Below are 25137 nucleotides of genomic sequence, written 5' to 3' on the forward strand. Positions count from 1 at the left end.
TGTTAATTGCTCCTTTTCCTTATCCTTGATTTTTTCTTCCTTACTTTCAGTTCTGTAAGTGTAGGTGAAGGCCATATTAGGTTCATGTAAAGGACACAGGGATCTTTTGTGTTTCTCCATCCTTGGTTTAATTTGGTCACTTCAAGATGCTCTTTATGAGTACCTTATCACAAAATTAAAATTATATCATTAAAGTATTTTATTATAAAATCAATAATCTCTTTTCATTTTTTCAGTAGATAAGAAACTAACACAACACCATAAAAGTAAACATAATTTTCAACATTATCATTATTGGGAGAAAAAATAGATTTTAAACTCTGGAGAAATATTAAGTTAGTTCAGTTACATCAAGAACAACTGTCCATTAATCTTTTTGTTTAATTAATTTTTACAGTTGTTTGAAGCTTCTGAAATAGATTGTTGAATTTATATGCCTATATTTTTATTACACATTCCTACCAGCCTAAATTTCATGACAACTATCAATCAAATTCAAATTGATTTTATTTTTACTGTTAATATTAACTTCAATAACTATAGTAAGGATCTGAAATGTCTTATAGAAATCATAAAGGCACATCAAAAGCTTTAGTACATACTGTTCTACTTGACTACACACAATAGTTTTCATCTTTACACAAGCTACCTCGTATATTCAGCTATTGTTTCCGATTTATTCACAACCTTAAATTAAATTGGACCGAACAAATCACTGGTTATTTAACTACAAGAGAATTAAATCAATATAATCAATTTTACTGGAATTATTAATTTTTGTACCAAAATACAGCAATATCAATGAATAATCTGTCTTGAATAAACTTCTCACTCATTTATATAACTTGTAAACTTCCTATTCACTTCAGTTGATGACAAGGAAAGATTCTTTTTCATTTAAAAAATTGGAAATTTCCATTTCTTTATTACTTACATTAAAGAAAACCCAGAACTATAATAAAATTAGACACAATTACTAAATTTGCAACATGACTAAATTGTTAACTTATGCATCATAATAATATAGAAGAAATAAAACAAGAGGTGAATTTTGTGTTGAGAAAAGTAAAAGTTGACAAAAATGATAATTTTAACCAAAAATAAAATTGTCATAACCAAATATAGTTTTAAATATGACTATCATCCTTTAATCGTAATATCTTACCATTTTCAGCCAGATAGCAGTAGCTATCTATCCAATATGATGAATTCATATATAAATTGAAAATCTCTTAAATATTAATTTTTCTTCTTGTAAAGAAAGTATCTTGTTCAGTATCTTGAGTTCACTCTGAAGCACTTTTATAGATGATTTATGATTTCTTTCAACCTTTTTGCCAGTCTGAAGAATGAAAGTTTCATTGTGACAAATAAGAGTAAGACATATGTAGAAAATACCTTTCTCCCTACAAATAATCAGAAAATTATTTTACATTTGCAAAAAACACGAATATAAATGAAAAAAAGAACATGTGTATTGATATAGATTTTTTTAAATTATATTTTATACATTTTGTTTGGTTTGTTATCAAATAATATGATTATTTTGAATAGTTTTCAAAACCAACCGTCATGGACAAAAAGAACAAATGTTTTTTGGCAGTTCTGGAAAAATGATTGTATATTTTCATAGAGTAAATTATCTTTTTACAGAATTTTGTTTTTTTTATTTAATGATAGATTTAAAGAGATAAAAAAAAATTACGAGTTTAACAAATGATGATTGTGTTTGGTTTATAATTCTCTAAAATTTGACAATAATTTTGATCCAGCCAGTATTACTCATTAATAAAAATGCATTACTGTGTGGAGTTCATTTTATACAAAATATTTCATATTAATTACATGTATTAGAAGAAATTTTGTATGGATATTAAAATATGTGCACTATTAAGTTTTCAGTATGCTTGATTAGTAATAAAAGAAAAGAAAACATGTTGTTATTTGTAATAAAACTTAATTTCAGTTATAACATTTATTAGGCTTTGACATCATTTTATACAGACAACTTTGACATGTTCTACACTGTAAATTACCCATATATCACTTCTGTTGTAAAAAAAAAAAATAGTCCTTTAACTATACCAAATATAACCTTACCTCATTATAATTGTTATAATTAAATGTATATATTTGTTTTATGTACAGTAAAAATCGCTTCATATTGCATAATTAAATTAGTGCTTGCATTTGTTTCAGTTTGATATATATATATATATATTTTTCTTGTTAAAGTAATTTATAAATCAATTCAACTTTGTAATAAAATATTTAATTATATTAAATAAATAATAATGTATTATATTTGTTTTTAATACTGAATCGTTTTTGTTTACCATACCTTTTATTTTTATTTATTGGGATCATATAATGTTTTGTTTAAAAGGAATGTTAGACTAATTTAGTATTTTGCAAACTTCAATTACTGTATCAGTATATTCAGTTGTTTATTAGGTCAGCTTCATATGGAACAAACCATTTCAAATTTTATTTATTTTTATTTTCACGATTATTCTACTTTTTTTAGATTCTATATATAAAAATTATTATGCGATTGCTGTTAATCATGTCACTAAAATAATTATTGAAATAATTTGCACTGAAATAAGTTGTTTAATTTAATTATCTGGATTGCATTTCCTGCTAAGGATATATTGTGCAGTTAAGATTTAATAACTTGAGAACAGTTTTGCTACTATTTTTTCTGCAGGTATATTCTAATATAAAATAATTTGAGTAGATATAACAGATTTTAGCAAGACAATAAAAATAGGTGTTTTTTTTCTATTTTTATCGATTTGTACTGAATTTATTTTGATTTTTTAAGTTTTTTCTAATTAAAAATTATCATATCTGAGAATCTATTTTATATTTATTTCTATATACCCAATTTACATTTACATATTTTGTTACTGAAGATTGACTCTGGCTCTAAAAGTTAAATTATAGTTAAATTGGTTTATTGTCATAACTTTCCTTATAGTTTTACAGTTTTATTTATATATTACAGCTGTATTTATGTTACATTATACTGTAAATATAAGAGAAAAAATTTTTTATCTTATGAATAATAATTTAAATCATTAATCATTCTAAAACTAATAATGGCTTATTCTTTAAAACACTCAGTTTTATATGTTTGGGCTGAAAGTAATATTTTATCCTGATTTTGAATGTTACTCAAAATTGTAAAACATCAGAACAAGATAAAAAACAAATAGTCAGAGTGAGAATTCTACTTCCATTTTCTTTAGATTATCCTGCTTTATGCCCAAAGCTTGTTTAGATTTTTTTTTTTAATTGTGGTAGGATCAATTGTATCCCGGAAGCCAGAGTACTTTGGTTATGTAGGAATTTATTTCATATGTTAAATTTTTAGCTGTAACTAAGTGCTCATGATATGTATATACTTTGTCACTGGTATGCAATTAACAGTGCAGTTTCAGTCTATTCCTCATTTTAGAACTTAAATAAAATTAATTAAGAGTAACTGTTCTTTTTAACTGGACTTTAACTTAAGTTATGCGGCATCACAAAATCAGTAAGTAAAAATCAAGATAATTCCAGTCACTCAACCAACTGAGTGGGTCACTGTTTTCCAGATAATGCTAATTTTCAGGGTATAAAATATTTTTAAAATGTACATAGTCCTTTAGTGTCTCATTGATAATATGAAACTATATTCAATAGCTATTATTTCAATAATGCTAGAAGTTATAAAATATTAAAAGAAAAAAAATAACATTGCAAAAATTATATTATTTAAAAAATATGTGTTATAATGTAAATATCTAACAACATTTAATATATTTATTATCTCTATAATCATTCATCATTTGTGTATATTTGTGCCATTAATAACATCACATGCATATTTCTCTTTATAATTTCTTAAATATTAAAAAAATAGCTCTTTATTAATTTGTAATATATATGTAAACAAAACGTAAATATACAATACAGATGTTTATCGTACATTTATAAATAAACAAAATAAAACCTAGTCATTTGTTTATTAATTGTATTTTTTATGGATATAAAATGTTGTTTTGATTTAAAATGTTGTTTGATTAAAATAAATATTGAAAATTTAAAAAAATATGTATAATTTAATTACTTCAATTAAATTATTTTATTTTTTATTACAATTACTATTATTATCATTAATGTCAGACAATATATGTAATTATTAATTACAAAATACATAATATTAGAAGTTTTCATCTTATCAGTTTCTTATATGGGATGTAATCACAAATTGTCACTCATGTATGGCTACTGGCTACTTGAATATTTTATTTAGGTAATGTTTTAAAAATAATTCTTTTAAAATTAATTATAATCAAAATTGAATAATTATCAATTTAATTGTTGTAGGTTTGTACAAATTAAGGTAATTTATGTTGATTCATTCTAATCTGATTAATGTTATAAAATACTTAGATTTTTCATTTAATTTAATTTGTAATTCTTTTATATTTGAACTAATGTAGGGAAAATTTACTATGTTAAATTTGCCATTAATATTTCTTTTTTATTATTATTATTAAGCTAAAAGATCATTTCAGAATTTGTTTACTAAAGTTGTAAAAATAATGCAGATTTATATAAAAATAGCTAGTAGAACACTTAATAGTTAACAATGAATAATTTTAAAAGTTTAAATTTTAGTTCTGTGATAAATACAAAGTAAAAAATATTTTTTAAAAATGTTTTTAAGTGCAATAAATTTTAATTTCAGTCTGCACTAGATTTAGGTAAATTATATATAACTTTCACCTTAAAGTCTACTATTGATTTAAAAAGTATTTATATTATTGAATGAATAATTTTTTTCTGAAGTATATGAAATTTGTAATGATTCACCAACTACCCTACTTTGTATTTTAGTGATTTGGTCAAAAATTGTTTACATGGCTCCTACAGCAAGTGTTTACGACATTTTAATTTAAAAATAATATATCATAATTAATGCAAAAAGTAAAATCTTTAATTTTGCCTCATCAAAATAAATCGAAAGTTTTGATTGAATTTTTTTGTTAAGTTATTAAACTTACCACTTAAGTTCAATGCTTGTATATGGGAATATGATATGAAATACTTGTAGTCTATATAAAATGCCTTCTGATCAAAGACAAAGGCATAACTATCCTGTGACAAAGGCTGGCAGTTATTATATTAACCACTAATAGATAGTGTTTGCAAAAAGACAGTAGTATTATTTGTGATTACCTCCCTTGTTATTGTGTACAGTTATGAAAAATATTTTTAAAAAACCCATAATAAACCAATTTAATTAATATAATTATTATTATATCTATATAATTATTTCTTAGATAATATTGTGTTGATTATTGTTTATTAGATTATGAATTAATATAATTTTTTTTATGTGTAATACAACTGAATCCTGTTAATGTTGATGGGACCATATGTGTTCTAAAAAATGAAAATAAGATTGAAAATACATTTACAGTACATCAGTGAAAAAAATTTTACTAAAGTTTAATAAAGAAAAGATTATAAACAATTGATTTTTTAATTTAATTTAAGAAATTACATTCAAGAAAAATCATGTATTTTAGAAAATCTAGATATTCTATATAAAGAACAAACTAGTTTCACGAAGAAGATACAAGGCAAATAAATCATATGCAGTGAAATTTCATTACAAAAAACATCTAGTAACAACTATATATGTTATAAGCAAAAACACTACTCTATTTTACTTTGTTTTGTTATGAATGACTGAAGTATTGCAGAACTAAAAATTGCAATGTGAAATATTTAAATAAAAACATTAAAAAGTTGTAAATGCTCTTAGTTGTTTAATTTTATTTTAACTTTTTCTGTTTTGATGAGAATATTTGTAAGTTGTTGGATGAGTGATACTAAAATAACTTAAGTACTATTTACTTAATTTTTATTAGGAATATAAAATATATTTATGTTATGAATGAATGTGTGTATGTATATTTATTGTCTACATCCTTAAACCCTGTTTGTTTTGGTGCCAAGTTTTTGTCATATTTTTTATCTAATTTTACCCTTTAAAATTATAGAAAGAATTGAATTGCAATATTAAAATCCTTCCCCAACATGTACAATTTTTCTTTTTTTTTTAACAAAGGTAGCACATATTTTTCACTCACTTTTTTACGTAGAAAAACTAAAATTGGATAGATTAAACGAAAAATTGTAAAAATGTAAAAAAATATATATTTAGTATTCTGTTGCTCAAATGTGTTTTATATAAGTTAAAAAATTTTACGTACAAGTATGTAGTTTTATGTACAAATTTTTTTGTATGCATACATAGAATTCAATTCAAGTATTCAGTTTACTTTAATATAAACAGTAAATAGTCTATCAAACTACAAAATAATTAAGAGAGCATCATGACAAAACATGACAATTGAAAATTATTAAATATAAAACCTACTCATTTTCAAAATACTTCCTCAGACATAATTAAGTGCATCATCTTCAGTTAAGTAGTGATATCCTTTTCCAATATCCTTCTATTAAGGTTGTTAATAACACTATTAGTTGTGGTTTGTTAACAACAGTGCTGATAGTAGATGATCTGTTGAAAACGATGCTACTAATTAGCTCAAAAAGATCCTATAGAAGAAAATGTTCAAATGTCTTGAAAGTAGATAATCTATGTCTAATAGTTGCAAAATAATATTGAATAAATCAATTTTCTTTTTTAGAAGTTACATTACAGCTGTATAAATAGTGTATGCAGAAGCACTGTAATAACAACCCAACCCTTTAAAAAAATGACTTGCAACACCAAAAGGTACCTTGAAAACAGATAGGAACTCTTGAAAGAATAAACTGGATATAAATACTGAAATAAGAGAAAATCAGAAAGCAGATAAATGCTGACACAGGAATAGGGATTTATGGTTGGGTACGTGGAATGTGACTAATATGAACAGGCCTGGCATCACTGTTGATAAGGGAGCTGGGGAAATACAGAAACAGGGATATGCACTGCAGGAGATAAAACAGAGAGGAAATGGAATTATGGACCTGACAGAGTACAATGTCATCTATAGTGGACATGAGCACTGCACTTTTGGGACGGGTATTATGGTTGAAAATGCATATAAAGATTAGGTATTAGGATTGAGATCAGTGAATGAAAAATTGTGTATGTTGAGATTTAAGGCACAATCTTTTAACATAAATATGATATGTATACACACTCTTTTAAAGGATGTTGATGGTTCTAACAAGGACAAGTTTTATGGAAGTTGGAAGACTTTTACAACAAGGCCCCTAAACATGATATGAAAATCATTCTGGAATACTTTAATGCTAAGTTGGAAAGGAAGCAGTGTTATAGACCAGTTATTGGATCTCAGAATTTGCATGAAGAGTGCAATGAAAATGGGTGGAAATTAGTTGACTTTGCTGGTGGGAAGACATGATTATTAGTAGCACCTGTTTTGATCATAAAGGCATTCATAAAATGACTTGGGTTGCACCAGATGGACTGACAAGGAATCAGATTGATCATGTTTTAATTATTAGACATCATGGATCAGATATAATGGATGTTCACAGTTGCTGAAATGTCAATTTTGATACTGACCATTACTTGGTTAGAGTAATAAAGTATTAAATAAAGTTGATGCAGACAGGAGTAATGTGGGTAAATTTAGGAGAGTGCAGCAAAAGAAATTTGATAGTGAAAGGTTAATTTCAGATGATAAGGTCAAGAAGGAGTATCTGTAAGGGTGGAAAAAGGATTGGAAAGAGGCAGGAACAGTGTAGAGAGGATAATAGTTAAGGAGAAATCGACTTAATTCAGGGAGATTGTTATCAAGGAAGCAGAGGAAATTGTTGGATATAAAAGAACAGATACTGGAGATAGATAGGTGGATGAGGACTGTTTAAGGGCATTGGAGGAATGAGATCTACCCAGGGCCAGGATGTTGAACCGTGAAACAAGTGTTGGTGCTTACAGGGAGAAGAGGTCACATGTCAGTAAACTGTGTTGCAGAAAGAAAAGAGCATTTGAAAGGCAGTTGGTGTAGGAGATTTTGGTATTGGCTGGGGCAGGAAACGCACAGAAATTGAGTATGGAAAGGGAAAGCTGGATTTCAACTACAAATTACTTTTTTTGTAATGATAGTAAAAGGAAATTTGATAGGAGAGATGGAGCAGATTGTCAGAAGATGGAGGGAGTATTTTTGCAAGAGTAGGATGCTGAATGGGGATGGTAAGGGAATCGAAGAAGAGGAGGAAATAAATTTTATTGGCCTGCAACCCTTTAAGGAAAACTCTCATCTTAATGAGGTGGATGCAGCTATTGTACATTTAAATAACTATAAAGTTCCTCGGGAAGGTAAAATTAATGCTGAACTGATTAAGGCTGGTGATCTCAAACTAGCTAAGTTTTTGCATCAGTTGATGGTGCGATATGGAAGAAAAATGCCAAATGATTGGAGCTCTGCAGTTATGTGAATAGAAAGGAAAGAAAACTGCTCAAATTATAGGAACACAATTTTGTTAAGTATATAGTATAAAGTGCCTGCTAAGATTATTGCTTGTAGAATGAAACCCTACATTGAAGAGATTTTGGGGGATTTCAATTTTGAATTTAGGCAGAATAGATCATGTAAAGACCATACATCATGTACAGAATACATACCATACATACATTAGGCAGAATAGATCATGTACAATCCGTACAATACTGGAAAAGTGTTATGAATTTAATGTAAACCTGCACAATCTGTATGTTGATTATAAGCAGGCTTTTGATATTCTTAAAAGGGAGAGTTTGTTGAACATAACGATTAAATTCAGAATATCACCAAGCTTGTTAGATGGGTTAGGATGACGGTACAAACTACTGATTACAAAATAAAAATACAAGGAATGCTGTCTGTCAGTTAACAGGCTACCAGGATTAAGGTAAAGGTATGTTTTAATACTGCCTTGGAGAGGGTGATTACATAGTAGTAATTAACCCAGGTGGCAACATCATGAGTAGGATGCTGTAATATTTGGCATATGCTGACGATATTGTCTTAGTTGCCAGATATAGAAGAATTTTGAACGAAGGTTTTTAACAACTGCAGGAGGAATGGAGACACATTGGGCTCATTGGGAATGTTAACAAAACTAAATACATGCACTACAGCAAGAAAGAAAATCAAGGAAATCAGTATTTTCTAGAACTGGGAAATGATAAGTTTGAAAAGGTGCAGAAATTCAAGTACCTGGGTGCTGTCTAAAGTGGCAAAAATGATACACACATTGATATAAAGGCGAAGATAACAGCTGTAAATCGTTATTATGGATTGAGAAAATCGCTGTCATCAACAGTGGTATCAAGGAAACTTAAGATAGAAGATAACAGTAATTAAGTCAGTAGTTTTATATGGTTCTGAGACATGAGTTCTGACAAAAAGATGAGGATATGCTGCATATCTGGGAGAGAAAAATATTATGTTAAATGTATGGGCCGGTATGTAAAAATGGGGTTTGGGAAATAGTACTAACCAGGAGGTTAGTACGTAGTCCTCCTTTCAAGGAGGTGATGAATCGAGGATGTGGAGGATGAATGTTAGAGGATGGAAATGAAAAGCAGCAAATAGGGAGAAGTCCTAAAATATAATGATGATGTCCTAAAATGCAAATTTTGAATCTTTGTTTACTCGTAAACAAAGGAAGAATGTTATTAATATTAACATTTCATTCTACAGATAATAAATGCCAAAATCACATAGAAGTAATAAAATCTTTGTAATACTGAATTTTTCTTTAAAAACTATATTTTATAACAATTTTTTTAAAAGTTGCTCACAATCAATCAGATACAAAATTAAAAATTGAATTTCATTGTAGAGAAGATGTTGCTACCATAATAATGAAATTTCACTGTTTTATAAAAAAAAATTGTAGATTATTCTTACTTGAGGTAATGGTTTATATTGCATTACTTAAAGCTGACATTTTGTTGTAGGTTATCTTCATGGGTTCAAGATCAAATATCCACCTGATAATATATCAATCATTTGCTATTTATAGAGCAAATTTTAGTTTTCCAAAACATTTCTTTAAATTATCTAGAGTTCTGAATAACCAGAATATTGATTAACAGGATTCTGTTAAATAACAATTGTGTAACACATTGCAAAATAATATTTATTTACAAATTAATTTATTGTTTATATATATATATATATATATATATATATATATATGTGTGTGTGTGTGTGTGTGTGTGTGTGTGTATGTGAGTGTGTGCATGCGCACATGTAATATATGTAAAAAATACATGCTAACACACATAAAAATATACTTAATGGATAATGAAAAGTTATAAGCAATTACACATGGTCTATTATTCTGTAATGTGTATATTTAAATATTGTTTAAAATTATTATATTAAAAGAATATGGTTTTTTTATATCATTTGATTTTGTAAAAAATGTCAGAAAATTAATATTTTAACAAATTAAAGGGAATATATTATAACAACTGTATAACTGTATTTTAATGTTTGATATTGCAATTTATTACCATTAATGTTCTTTATAAGGGAATTATTTTGTTTTTATTATTATCATTAATAACTTAATTGTGTATTATTACTTATCTACTTTAGAGACATGTTTTCATTTCTATATTATAATAAAATGTATGAGTAATATATTTATAAACCTATTAAAGTATAATAAAAAAGAAATATATACATATATATATACATACACACATATGGTAATAAAAGTATTAATTATGGTAATAAAATACATGTAACAAAACAAGATTTATTATTACATTAGAAAATAATTTTTACAAAAATAAAATGTATTAAATTTTGTGATAATTTTTGATTTTAATAAACTGTAAAATTGTTTAAGTTGTTTTTCTTTTCCCATTTTATATTTGAAATAAATCATATTTTACATAATAACAAAATTTACTTAGTGTAGTAGTCACACAAGAAAATGACTAGCATGCTGAACTGGTATGAAATTTTTTCAACAATATGATGTTTATCTAATTACAAATTCAAAGGCTAATAAATACAGAGGGTACAGACAATTGCCAAACCCACAGTCAAACAAAAAAAATCAGGATTGATAATCAATTTGATATTTTTTTTTTATTTTACCCCATTACTATTTCAGTATTTAAAAATGTTATCTTAATATATTATTATAATTGCATGATTTTATACATAAAAATCAATTTTTAAAATATCTTCTGTTACAACACAAATTGAAAAATATCTTCTTTTTTTTGCAGTTTAAGGGACATTGACTGCTGTGGTCATTATCCTCTTTCCATGACAAAAAAAAGACAATGTTTCTTTTCCCCCTCTGCAATCTACTGTTCTTCTCGCTATATGGTCACAGATGAGGTGTTCTCTGAGTACTTCTGTTGCTTAGGTCGCCGATTCATTTCAGGGGATGACTGGAATTCAAAGGATGTCCATTGGTACTCTAGACTAATAACTATTATCCGTGATAAAGTACTAAAGGAATGTGAAACCAGTTACAACTGTGGAAGTATTGTGAAAAATTGGTAGATTGAAGTACTCTAGGAAGGCTCCATGATTTGATTTGGTGACTGGTAAAATGTTGTGTACGTTACCATCTTCAGAATTGCTTTATATAACTCACCTGTTCAATGCGATAATTCAGACCACACAGCTTCCCTCAGAATAAAGGGTATTGCAGATTGCCATGGTTTTGAAGCCAAATAAATCCATAAATGACATGTCTTTGTACAGACCTTTCAAAGGTCTTTGAGAGGATGTTCCTTCAAAGATTATGGCCAGTTTTTAGAGAAGTGTAACATTATCCCTAATCACTAGCTTGACTTCAGAGATGGCCATCGACCATTGAGCAGATCTTCAGAATTGTTAGTGTGGTCAGTAGATACATACAAAGGACTGTTGGGCAGTCCTAGATGTTCAACAAGCATTTGACAAAGTTTTGCTTCTCGCTCTTCTTTTCAAATTGAAGTCAAGTCTTTATGTTGTGTTATGTAGTCACTTAGATGGGCGGTTTTCTCAAGTCTAATGTAATCAATCGTCTGTCTGCGTAGACAGTTTATTAGAAGTTTCACAGAGTTCTGTTTTAGACCCAATTCTATGTCCAAAATTTATCTGTAATAAATAAAAATTAACTTTTGTTATTCTCTTTAAGTCACGTATAGGTTCTCTTACACCCATTTGTTTAGTAAACTAATGACAAATTCAAAATTACTTGTGACATTTCTGTAGTTAGGCTGTCAATTATAACAAAGAAAGATAAGGCTTCTTTTCTTTCAGATGTAACTTCAAATTTCAGGGAAATATGTGTGAATGTAAGAGATCTTCATCTTACTAGGATTTTTTTTTTTATTCAGGAAGTAACTGTTAGTATGGAAGATCGTGATGCAGAAGAATTAGTTCTTGTGTTGCAAGGATATTATAAATTATTGACTGGCCAAAATCTTCATATTCAACAGGATGTTGATATTTGGACACAGGATGCTGGTAATATATTAAAATATGTTATATTATAAAGTTATAGATGTAAGCCTAAATCTGGTTTGCTGAAGCTATAAGTATGCGCAGTGAATGTTTCTCTTCTACTTGTCCTTATTTACATTTAAAGTATAGCACAAACGTTATATTTGCTTTATAACTGTGTATTTATTTATAGTAGTGAAAAAATGTTATTTAAAGTAGTATTTGTAGTATTATGAATATGACTTGTCCTTCTGGGACAAATGCAACTGCTCAAGTCCAAAGTGCAATCAACTAGCCCACAGTGAAACAAATAAAATTCATCCCCAAAGAACTGTATGAGGCTTCTGGAACAAGCACAACTGACAAGTTCAGTGCAACTAACAAAGGAACTGGAACTGCAGCACAACTAACAAAGATACAAAAAACTAAATGATTAAATTAAACTAGATTTCCAGGTAACCAAGATACGTTGATCAAGAGTGACCTGACCTGATTCATGTAACAGTTAGTCTTAACCTACTACCACATACCCTGTTTGTACGATGAAACTCTTACAAATGCATGTGGATATTATTAGAGCACCCCATTGCATCTCCTGAAAAACAGCACCCTCGCAGCAGCCTAGTGTTACCAATTGATGTGTGGTAAGGAGACTACTGAAGATGTAACTGTGGCTCTAGCTATCATACTGAAATGACTTAAAATGAAACACTGTCAGACCGACAACGATACTAAGTGGTTCAATTCAAAAGAAGCGCTGCTGAAACAATGCAGAATCAATCACCATTCCATGCACTTTGATAAAAAAAGTTTCCATTGTCAAGGTCTTTAACCAAACTGTAAAAACTAAAATGTGGAAAAACTCCAATGCCTATGCATTAAAGAAGAAGGCTGAACTTCATGGAATCTGTATTTTTAATTGAATTCACCAACAAGCTTTTGATCTCTTCCATACTTTATTAAGAAAGGTGATAAACAGATCTTTATTATCAATACAATTCTTACACTGGTATGTTTCAACATTAGATGTTTGCAAGACATCGACTGAAGAGCTGAACACTGGAGCATTGCATAGCTAATCTGTCCTGTTTCAGTGAGTTTGAATCTGAAATTCGAACATGTTTGAAATTCATAATTTTCATATCACTACAGTATCAAACCACTGCTACTTTAATAATGTTTTAAGAATTTTAAAAGCTCTAATATTGTGTGACAATAATAATGCAGATGCCAAGGTTCAATCATCATTGCTTGTGGCTGCATATTATTAAAAACTAAGAGATCTGTTGTTCATCAGATACAATCTAGATCAACCACATCTCAGTTTATCTGAAAATGTAATTTTAATTTGATCGTTTAGCTTTTTGTATCTTTGTTAGCTGCGCTGCATTTCTAGGACAAGTTTGGAGTTTGACCCCTTATTAGTTGCACCAAACTTGTCAGATGCACTTATCCCAGAGAAACATATTCATACTACCTTTAGTCACTTTACTATTTTAAATAATTCAGAGCAAAAATAATTTATAACTTAAGCAAGCCAACATAATTATATGAACATCAATCACACTAGAAGGAATTATCTGATATGACTTTTGCCATGTAGATAATAGGACCACATAGTGCCCATTTTTGAGCTTCAAAAGCAAAGTGTTAACTTACACGGAGAAATCGTGACTAATAAGAAATGACACTTAAAAAAGAGTTCTAACTTTTGCAAATGAGAGAGTAAATTTATCAGAACCAAGGTAAATTTGAGAAATAAATAAAGAGATAACTCAAAATGTACAAATGCAATCAGCTTATATAAAATAAAGATTTATTATTAATAAATGGTACAAAAATATGCCAAAATAAAAAAAAAATGTTAACATCTTTCATTAAATTTTCTGCGTAATTAAAATGTTGGCAAAGTATTAAATCTCTTTCTCAGCTACCAATCAAATCATGATTAGTAAATTAAGATTTAAGCTTCAAAATTCCCAAATTTTATATAAAAAGATTTTTAATTTTAGGGGCTTCCTTACTATATGGGAAAAATTTAGGAAATAAATCTATAAAAAAGTTATTCCTATTAAAAAAATAATAATTTAAAAAAGAATTGTTTAAAAATATAACTTTTGTAAAAGTAATGAAAAAAATTGCTTTTCATTTTAGGTTCTTTTCTAAATAGGTGTCAAAGCTACTTTAATTCTAATTGCCCAAAATATTATTTAAAAAAAAATAATAATAAAAATAAAAAGAGTTAATTAAAAGAAAAAAATACAAACAACAGGAATATGTTTTTAGAGATGGGGAATAAATTTTAATAATTTTTTTTCTAAAAATGTTTATAGTTAATGGGTTTAAGCTTAACAAATCTGCTTGAGTAAAAATCTCTTTAACTCTAGCACACCTTCAATAAAGGCTAAAATAAGAAAAAGAAAATTTCAAAAAAATATTTTCTATATTTAGGTCCAGAGTTTATAATTTTTAAAAATTATAGTCATTTTTTTGATAGCTCTATATATGTATCAATTTCAAAAAAATGTTGAAATATATTTAAACCGAAGGGAGATAGAGCAAAAGAACAAAAAATGTATATATGCACTGTAGATAAAAAAATTTGCTTTAATAAACTTTTTTCTAAATGCCACTGAAGAAAATCAAAATCGGTTTTTTTTTTATGATATCCCATCTCCTTAATGAATTTTAGAGAAAAGTTAGTATGATCATTGCCCCATATATAGAAATATTTTATATAAATTTGAAGAAAATTGGTTTGGTCAGCCCAGAGATATAAGGCCTAGTGCAACACACATAAATACGTTTTTTGCTACATGAATTACTCCAAAACAAGATTTGCAAAAACCCCAATACTCCGCCATCTTTGACGTGATCACTGTACTTTCCTCTTTAATATAGCTATTCTACCTATATTCGCCAGGAAATTAAAAGATTAAAAGTACAATAATATATCAAATCCAAAAATAAATGAATGGATACATTTATTGAATATTTGGTGAAGATATTTATTATTATAATGATAATGACAATAATAATTTTTTTTTTTTTTTTAGTTTGAATATTACCTTCTGCCATTCCTAGCATTGTCACTGTAACACCTACAGTTGACACATTTCAGATACCTTCAGTTTTAAAACTACTGGATCATCCACAAATGTTAGAATGACAATGCTAGGAATGCCAGAAAATATCATTCAAATCAATCAGGATAATCCTAACAGAAATATAAGAAATGAAAATGTTAATTATTTATTTACTTTTTATAACAATAATAGGCTGTAACAGCTGTTAATAGATGATAACGATTTGTAGTGTAAAAAAATCTATGCTTAACCATTACTTGAACCTGGAACCTCAGTTTAAAGGCATAGTTGCAACCATTCCACCACATAGATTGACATATAATGATAATTATTTATTTATACAACAAGCTGACATCCAATAACAGTTACTGGTAGATAATAATGAATTTTGTAGTTTTTTGAAAAATGCCATGCTGACCAGGGATCAAATGCAGAGCTACCAAATTACAAGGTCTGCTCAGAAAATAACCAAACATTTTTAATTACATGCCAATGGAGATATTTAGTGATAAGCAGTTGGCAGCATTGTGTTCTGCTTAACCTACTCTGTAACCAAATGTTCTTGTATTGTTTATATCTCATTTAGTTTTTGTGTTATTGTTACTTGAGTGCAAAGTGTTTAAGTGTTAGTAGCAATGTTTGTAATATGTGATTTTTTGGAGCAATGATACAACATAAAATTGCGCATGAAACTTAAGAAATCTTTCACAGAGATGTTTCAACTTTTTTGAAACAAGCTTACAGAGATGATTTTCGGGTTGTACGCAATGTTACGAATGGTTTTCACAATTTAAAAGTGGTCGTCAGTCAATTGAAGATGACCCTCGACCAGGAAGACCTTCAACTTTAACTGATGACAGTCATGTTCAGAAAATCAACAATCTGGTGTGTGCAAATCATTGATTGACTGTTTGAGAACTGTTAGAGACTACAGAAGAGGTTAGCATCTCAGGTGGATCATGCCATGACATTTTGGCTGAAAAACTGAACATGCATTGAGTTGCAGTAAAGTTTGTTCCTCATTTGATGACTGAACAGCAGAAAGAACATCAAGTAGATGTTTGTCAGCAACTTCTTGAGCAAACTGATGACGATGAAACATTCATGGAAAGAATCATAATGGGAAACAAAAGCAAGGTTTAGATCTATAACATTCAGAAACCTTAAAAGCAAAGTGTTCCACAGTAGACCTGCTACAACGGAAGAACTGAAGGTAAAGATCCGAGTAGCAATTGCGGAAATTCCAGTTGAGATGTTACGTCAAACCATGAACAATTTAACGATTTAAGAGACATCGTGAGTGTTTACGTAGAAGAGGAGGTCATCTTTAAAAAATAAACTAAAATGTATGTATCCTAAAATGGCAACATTTGTACAATTACATGAAATAAAATTCATTTTCTAAAAAAAGCTTTTCATTAACGTTATTTAATTTTTTTAATTTCCCGTTTCTTTGAATCATGCTGTATATTCATTTATTAATAATTATTAACATCTGATTGTAAAATAATTTTTACAGTGAATAATAAATCAATGACAAAAAAAATATGAAAAAATGTCACAAGTTATTAATGAAATAAAATTTTATGTACTTTTCATTTTAAAAAAATGCGTATATGTAATTTAATAGGCGTACAAGGAAGTCATGTGGTGTCCACATCAGATTTTCTTAAATGCAAGTTAGTTAATTTTGTAGATTAGAAATAATATATACTATATATTTTTTTATCATTTAGGTGATGAGGAGAGTAGCAGAAATGCAAGAACTGGTGGAAAATTCAGAACAGTATTTAACTAGGCAACATCAAAGAGAATCAAGTGATTCTGAAGGATCCCACATATCATCACAAGATTCAGATGCACCTGGACAACTTAAACACAGTGATTCATTATTACTACTTACACAGGTGGCTAAATCTTTTTGATTTAACTAGATTGACTGATTAGAGAATATAATAAAAACTAGATTTAATTTTAATTACACATTCTGATAGTGAAATACAGATGTCGGTTTTTTGTAATTGTGTTGGTGTTTCAGCTGATTTTTTGTATTTACAAATATATCAGGCTGCCTATCTGCTGCATTGGACTCTTACAGTATTTGCTAATATTATTAATAGAAAGTTGATAATACTTGGGTAAGGATATTCTGATGTAGAAAAATTCCAGCTTAGCTCTTTTTTACCCTGCCATAGTATACTAATCAATAGAGCATGAACTTTCATAATGGATGTTAACCTTCAGGGTCCTTTTGTTGTCACTAAAGTCTCCAGAAGGACATCTAACAAGTTTGTTGGTGCCTTTTAGAGAACTATATCTTCTCCAATTTGAAGGCTAGAATCTTTGTAGAAGCTAGACTTAATTAAATACTAAAAAAGATTTTATATATTTTTTCAATAAATAAGAATGTTGGTTTCATTCCAGAAATGAATGGTTTTCTAGAATGAAAGGTAGAATGGCTTCTAAATTTCTAGAATGGTTTTTCTAGAAACTAGCACCATTATGCTAGTTTTAATGGAAAGAACCTTGGTAACAGGGAAATAAATTTTTAGAGCTACATTGTTCTGTTTCTATCCAGAAGTTAAATCCCAAACATTGAGTTATTGAGATTTTTGTAATGCAAACTGAATGACTATCACACCAGTTATGAGATTGTGCAGATTTAAACGTGAATCAGCCAAATCAAAGAAACATTTGCTGACTGTATTACAGAAGTGTTACAAAGTTGATATAGTAAAGGATTGCCTTTTTTATTGAAATGATTGATTCCATTGTTATAGATTTTAATATCTTTCATAATTGACACAATGGTCTAGCTTACACACACTTTGCTGATTTTTAAGTCGGTTGTATTTATTGATTTTAATTTTACATTGCTAGTTTAATATTCAAATTTGTGAAATGTTACGATATGGTGGAAATGAATTAATCTAACTTTATTATGGTTTTGGCTCATTTTTAACTACTCTGAATACTGTGAGATAACCTTAAATAGTACCAGACAGAACTCTGTGTGGCTTCAGAAAGTAACATATTTTATAACATAACACAAATTGATAAATATAATTTTTTTAGTTTTGTTAAATCTGAGTTTACTTTACAAATACTCATTTTTTAATACAAGTGTATAAGTGTTGAAAAAGCGTTTTTATTTAAATATTATGTAAATCTCAAATCACATGTAATCTATCCCAGCATCCCAAGAGGCTTTTACATAGACTATTCTGCAGTGGATTTGATAGGTTCTTTCTTCATCTTTTTTCCTTTCCAGTTTGAACAAACAGTCCATGCTGCTTACTATTTTAATCAACATGACTTACTTACCAGACTATATCATTTATTTTTAATTCACTTGTTTTAAAGATTACATTTAATTTAAAAATGTCATACTTAAATGAATAAAATATTCAGCATCAGTTCAATAATAAAATAACTGGGATCATCTTAATTAATTCATCTTGAATAAATGTAACAATGTTCAAAATTTTACATAGACTATTCTGCAGTGGATTTGATAGGTTCTTTCTTCGTCTTTTTTCCTTTCCAGTTTGAACAAAGAGTCCATGCTGCTTACTATTTTAATCAACATGACTTACTTACCAGACTATATCATTTATTTTTAATTCACTTGTTTTAAAGATTACATTTAATTTAAAAATGTCATACTTAAATGAATAAAATATTCAGCATCAGTTCAATAATAAAATAACTGGGATCATCTTAATTAATTCATCTTGAATAAATGTAACAATGTTCAAAATTCAGAAGGGAGATGTTCAAAAACTTAACTATATACATTAGACAAATAAACTTAGAAGGAATATGATTTATCAGTTACAGTACGGTTGTGGCATAATTGGATGAAAAAAATAGGAATTGATTGATGTGTACACAGATCAAACATTCTCTAGAATCAAACTCTTGCAGCTTTATAATTTTGTTTGAAGGACTTTAGTAACAGACGAGAGTTGAACGTAACATGTAGCAGCTTATAACAATGTGTTACAATACAGTTACATTGGTGATTTACTCAATAACCATACTTGAATAATATTTTCCTTTAATCTTAATTATTAATCTTAGCTGCCTAAGATAATATTTATGTTTAAATTTTTAATTCTGGAGCTTTAAACATTTCCAACTAGGTTACATTACTCTTTATAGAATGTTTATTTGTTTTGTCATTTTTTCACTCTCTTCTTCATTCAGCTGTCATATATCTGAAAATTATTAAAACAAGAGAATTATTTCATTTTATTATAAACCTTATTTTATTTTTTATAAACTTTTCTTTTGTGTACAGATATATTTTCTAAAGATATATTTTAATATATATAGTTTTCAATGTTACTTAAAAATTCAACTTTGCAGTATATATAACGATGTAGTGATTTTTGTTTCCTGTTGAATAAATGCAGAACAAGTCTTATTAGGAAAGCATAACGTACTAAAACCAAATACATTAAACAAATACAAATATTAAAAAACAAATACAAATATTTTTCTGATTAAATATGTAACTTTTTATCAGCAATATTATATCTCAACATTCTTAGATACATATATGACTGCTAATTCTGTTTTAAATTTGAACTAATCTATTACAAGTAATAATATTAATCATCTCAGGTGTGACAAATGTGTTATACTTTTTCAGGGTCAGAAACAGGTTCCTGATGAACTGACTGAAGCAGTGCAAGCATTAGATTTATCAGTTGAAACAGAAAGTGATACTGATTCTGTTAGTACACCGTCAAATAGTCCATCACACAGAAATCATCATGGTTGGTTCAGATATAAACATATGTATTTTTAATTATTATATTATTACAGTTTTCTATAAAAAGAGTTAATATTGTAAAATACCGTCCATTTTCTGTTGGGTGTAATAGTCCTAGGGTAGTTTTGTAGGCAGGAAAAAATGTTTCTACTAAAAACCAATTATTTTTATTGTTTTTTATTTCTTAAAATCAAAACTGAACTAACCAGTTTTTAAATTTGTTTAATTTTATAGTGCTAGGCATTCTGACCCTTGTAGGGTAAGACACCCACCTTGTGGCAATCCAGGTTGCCATACTACCCCTTCCATTCCTAACCCTGATGGGCTTTACTGGAGGTTGGGTTTTAGATCCTCTAAACTTGATAACACAACACAGACATCAGTTTGGTTTCTGTCAGAATGTCATAGGTGCAAATGACTCAGCAGACATTTCCATTAGCATATTTACACAACCTACGATTGCCTTCGTATGGCCTCTTCCAACCATGACTACCTGCACTTACAACCCTCAATCCTCAACCCTTAACTGATTTGCAGAAGCGTGATCCCCATGCCTTCCTCTAACACCAAAGGTTTCACACAAAAACTCTTCTATATCTAACTTCGGTTAGACTATGCACTCAAATCATTACTTGATTAAGCCTTTAAACACCAAAAATATTATCCTTATACCAACAAAACAAAGTGTTGATCACGACAAGTCCTACAATTCAATTTACTCAAAGTACTCTTGATTTACTTAAAAATCAAGAAACAGATTCACAGATTTAATTAGCCTCTAATGAAAACATACTCTTTCTCTCTCTGCTCTGGTCCACTTAAAGGACCAGGATTATAGCTTTTAATGTGTTTTTAGTGAGGTCAATGCCTACACCCTCAAACACTGCAGCTCCATTACAGAATTCTCCACACATCCATCTCATCCTAACAGCAAATTTCTAAGCTAATCAAAGCTCAATGCCAAAACGCTTATCTTGGCGAAATAAGCACCCAGACAGGTCCCTAGCCACCCAGGTTGCTATTCTGTCTATTATCTATAACAGCATCAGATCTCAGCCATTTTCCACAGGGCTAAGAATCTAAGGAAGCCAGCAACTATGTTCCATTCCCTTTTGGTTTTCCAATTAACTTGCAGATCAAAACCACAATTAATCCTCGCAAGCTCTAGCTACTTTGGTACATTCAGCTTCATACCTGGGACAAACATATAAGACATGGCGCACATCACCAGTGACCCTAAACTCTGAACACAAGCCTGAATTAATTAAATTAACTCACTACGGATTTACTATAACTTTACTAGTAATTAACAAGTTATTAAAAATAATTTAAAAATTATAACAGGAACTGAATTTAAGTAAAAATCATTTTTATTTGCTTTCAGGTAAAAATCGTGATTCTGATTCCAGTTTTGGTCTTCATAGTCCTGATAATTTAGTCCCTGGTGCTGGCCAAGAGGCTTTGCAGGTATAGTTTTAAAATTGAAGAGTGTAAAAATCTAACTATTTTAAAAATTGGCTAATTTTCCCTCTGATTTCTAGAAAATATGTGTAAGTAAGTATTAAACACTTTTTCCTTGGCCTGGCTGTAAGGAGTAGCCCTTTTTTTTGGCTAACTGGATACTATTGAAAAATAAGTGAAATTTTGGAATACATATAACGTAAAAAATATTTCACTTAAATATTTAATTACTAATGTAATGTGATTCACTAAAAGAAAAAAAATTATTATCCATACAAACATTATTACGTATCTAAAACAAAAAATATCACTAAGAAACTTTGTATATTTGATAACAGAATGTAAAATTAGAAGTCTATAATTAAGTACAGTTATAATTAGACTTTATTGCCAAAATAAAAAATAGGAAAACTATGATAAACTTCAGAAGTAAATAAGTAGCCTATTAACTAAAATTATTTATTTCTAAATACATTTTCTTAATATTGTATAGGTTAATGCATGAAAGATACTCAAAACATATACACTGACAACTATTATAATTTTTGGTGTATTTCAAAACTGTGCAGTTTGTACTTTAATGTTATATAGTGTAGTTAAGAAACATTTTTTGACCTAGCACTCTTACTATAATCTTTGGTTATTTTTACATATTTCACTCTGTGTGTTTAGAACTGGATATCTTTCTTTTTATTTTAAATAAATTAACATAACACTCATAATGATGATTTTAAATGCTTGAAAGTAATATAACTCACAGAATAAAGGCAACACAAAAACTGGAAGAATGTTGCACAGGAGAATATGTAGAATGGTAGACAGAACAATTATTTTGTTCAGGTAGAAACACTCATATGTAAAGAATTTCCTGAAAAGAAAATGTGATGAAAATGTAAGAGAAATGGTGAGGTGACAAAGTAGATTGAACAAAAATTAGATTTTCAATCTAATTTATTAGATTGAAAAATGGTTAGATAAAGTACTGGTAAAGTATTGGTATTAGTGTTACTTTATAAGATAAAGTATTGCTTAAACCAAGTTGATAGCAGTTGCCTATCTAGTCTAGAAGGGTTGACCACTTGTCGAATTTGTCAATCTGCATTAGTTACACCTCATTGCTTGCTCCAATTAATGTATAAAAACCTTTTAGTTAAATATACTTTTAAAAATAATACAAACCATCATAAAACAGCAAATTAGAACTTAGGATGCAACAGTGCTTGTTCCTTGTTAATCACTAATTTTTAATCGTTCAGCAATCATTTAATTTTATAACCAAAATTTAACTAAGGAGAAAATGTTGACCAAAGGAATGTTAAAGAGTTGTCTAAAAAATTATTTACAAAAAAGAGGACTATGACTGAAGAAGCAATGACCCACAAGAATAGCGACAACCTTGTAGTATAATAATCCTGTATAAAAAGATAAATTCTACAATCAGAGGAAGGAGAATTTATAACCATTTTATGAATATCATTTTTAATCATACCATCACTTATTTTTGAGTACTTCTCTACACTTTTAATACTACTACATAATTTGATCTCTAGTAAATAATAATCTAATGACTATTTTGTGGTTGATAATTTGGTAATCCATTTGTTGGAAATGTGATGTACCATATGATTGTCTCTAAGCTATTCACCATTAAAATATTAACATAGTAGTGGGTTTTTTTGCACTCAGGAGATTAATACTGAAAAGACTATTATTGAATAACTGCTTTTATTCAAAATATGTGTTTATTACATATTTTTAATTATTAATATTTGAATTTCATTGTTTATTCTAAATGTTAATAATTTTATTATATTATATTATATTAGGAATTATGGAAAAGACTTCAAGAAGAAACTGCAAGTTTAGGATTTGAAGTTGGGGGAGGAAGCTTGTATCTGGATCCAGATATTATAGACTTAACACTTTTACCACCACCTATTACTCCAGAAAAGGTTATCATTTTATCTATTTTAACATTTAATTTAATTTTAAAAACTTTAAATATTAAGGTTCTCTTCTGGTATAAAAATTTAAAAAAATTTCATTAAAGAGTCAATTTGATTGAATCTACAATTTTGAAACTAAAAAGTACACCATATCTCTTTCATAATATAAATTATTTACTGAAAAATAACAAATATTCATAGTGAAAAGACACTGATGTACCAAGTACAAATCATTGATGATATCCACAGCCTATTTCCAGTGTTATAATAAGAAGCCCACTGAAAGAATAGTTAGTTACATGAGCTTTGTCTTTTTTGGTAGGTTTTACCAATTTTTTTTATTACATTTTAGATGAAAATATTACATTTGTTAATATATCAGTTTATTAAATTGTAATGAATATCAGTGCCTGTGATTAGACAGCTGAAGTAATGACCTACCAGTTTTCATCATGTATATGTAATTGTAGATTTACCTGTATGACAAATGGTCTACCATTAGAGTGATGGTTACTTTAAGTTCCCTTTTCTCACAAAAATTAGATTCTTGGAGCACATTTACTCAGGATAACTTTGAAAAGTTCTTAAGAAATCAATTTGCATTGATGATTATAAATACTTTACAAAGGGATTCTGACTCCATTGGAGAAAAGTTGTTTTTGTTGTTTTATGAAATAGCGGTATAAATATTAGGGAACAGAAATCAAAACAAACAAAAGTTTTAAACAAATCTCTATGAAACTTTTTCAGAATTTAAACTGACAATTCTGTTTTGGTTAGTTTATAATGTGGAGGAACATCATACAATACTGCTGGTGGCTTTTAAAGATACACAAGAAAATTTCAAATGATTCCTAGAATTTATTTGCACTGAATGAATCAAACAAAACTTTCATTAATAATAATTTATTAACACAAGAATAAAATTATTTGTACTGTATACAGTAAGAAATATTTATAAGTATGCTAAAATGATAATAAATTCTAAATGTGGAAAGAATTTTTGCTATTTATGAAAATAGTTAAAACAGACAGTATTGCAGTATTGAATGAGCCTAATGATATAAAAAAAGAGTAGTATAATGGCCTGTACAGCGACTCTCTGTCTCATGCAAGCAACCTTTTATTTTCTTCATATGCTCTGTACATGATTGAAATGTATAATGCTACTTTTGTTACTGCTCTAATGGATTGGGCTGAGAAATTTGAAATTATTTTTGATTCATAACTTAGTGTTGCATTTTGTTTAATCACTGCGGCTTCGCAGAATTATCTCATTAATATACTGTTTAAATTTTTTGATAAGTCAGGTTTTTCACATTAGTTATGTAAAATTTTTGTATTTTGTTGTAATATAAAATACATCCAATATA

At 28.2% G+C, this 25137-nt stretch overlaps 1 protein-coding gene across 1 annotated transcript in view; it reads left to right on the forward strand.

The window, feature by feature from the left end:
* Positions 1 to 12400: 12400 nt before the first annotated feature.
* LOC142328284 (uncharacterized) overlaps positions 12401 to 25137 on the forward strand; it is a 34393-nt gene continuing 21656 nt past the window's right edge. The window contains exons 1-5 of the mRNA XM_075371988.1: positions 12401 to 12515; positions 17314 to 17484; positions 20235 to 20361; positions 21742 to 21824; positions 23645 to 23770. Coding sequence (XP_075228103.1) covers positions 12489 to 12515; positions 17314 to 17484; positions 20235 to 20361; positions 21742 to 21824; positions 23645 to 23770 — 534 coding nt within the window. The 5' untranslated portion in view covers positions 12401 to 12488. The remainder of the gene's footprint in view (positions 12516 to 17313; positions 17485 to 20234; positions 20362 to 21741; positions 21825 to 23644; positions 23771 to 25137) is intronic.

This window comes from Lycorma delicatula, chromosome 7 (assembly GCF_047948215.1).
Source record: "Lycorma delicatula isolate Av1 chromosome 7, ASM4794821v1, whole genome shotgun sequence".
In the NCBI taxonomy this organism is placed as follows: Eukaryota; Metazoa; Arthropoda; class Insecta; order Hemiptera; family Fulgoridae; genus Lycorma; species Lycorma delicatula.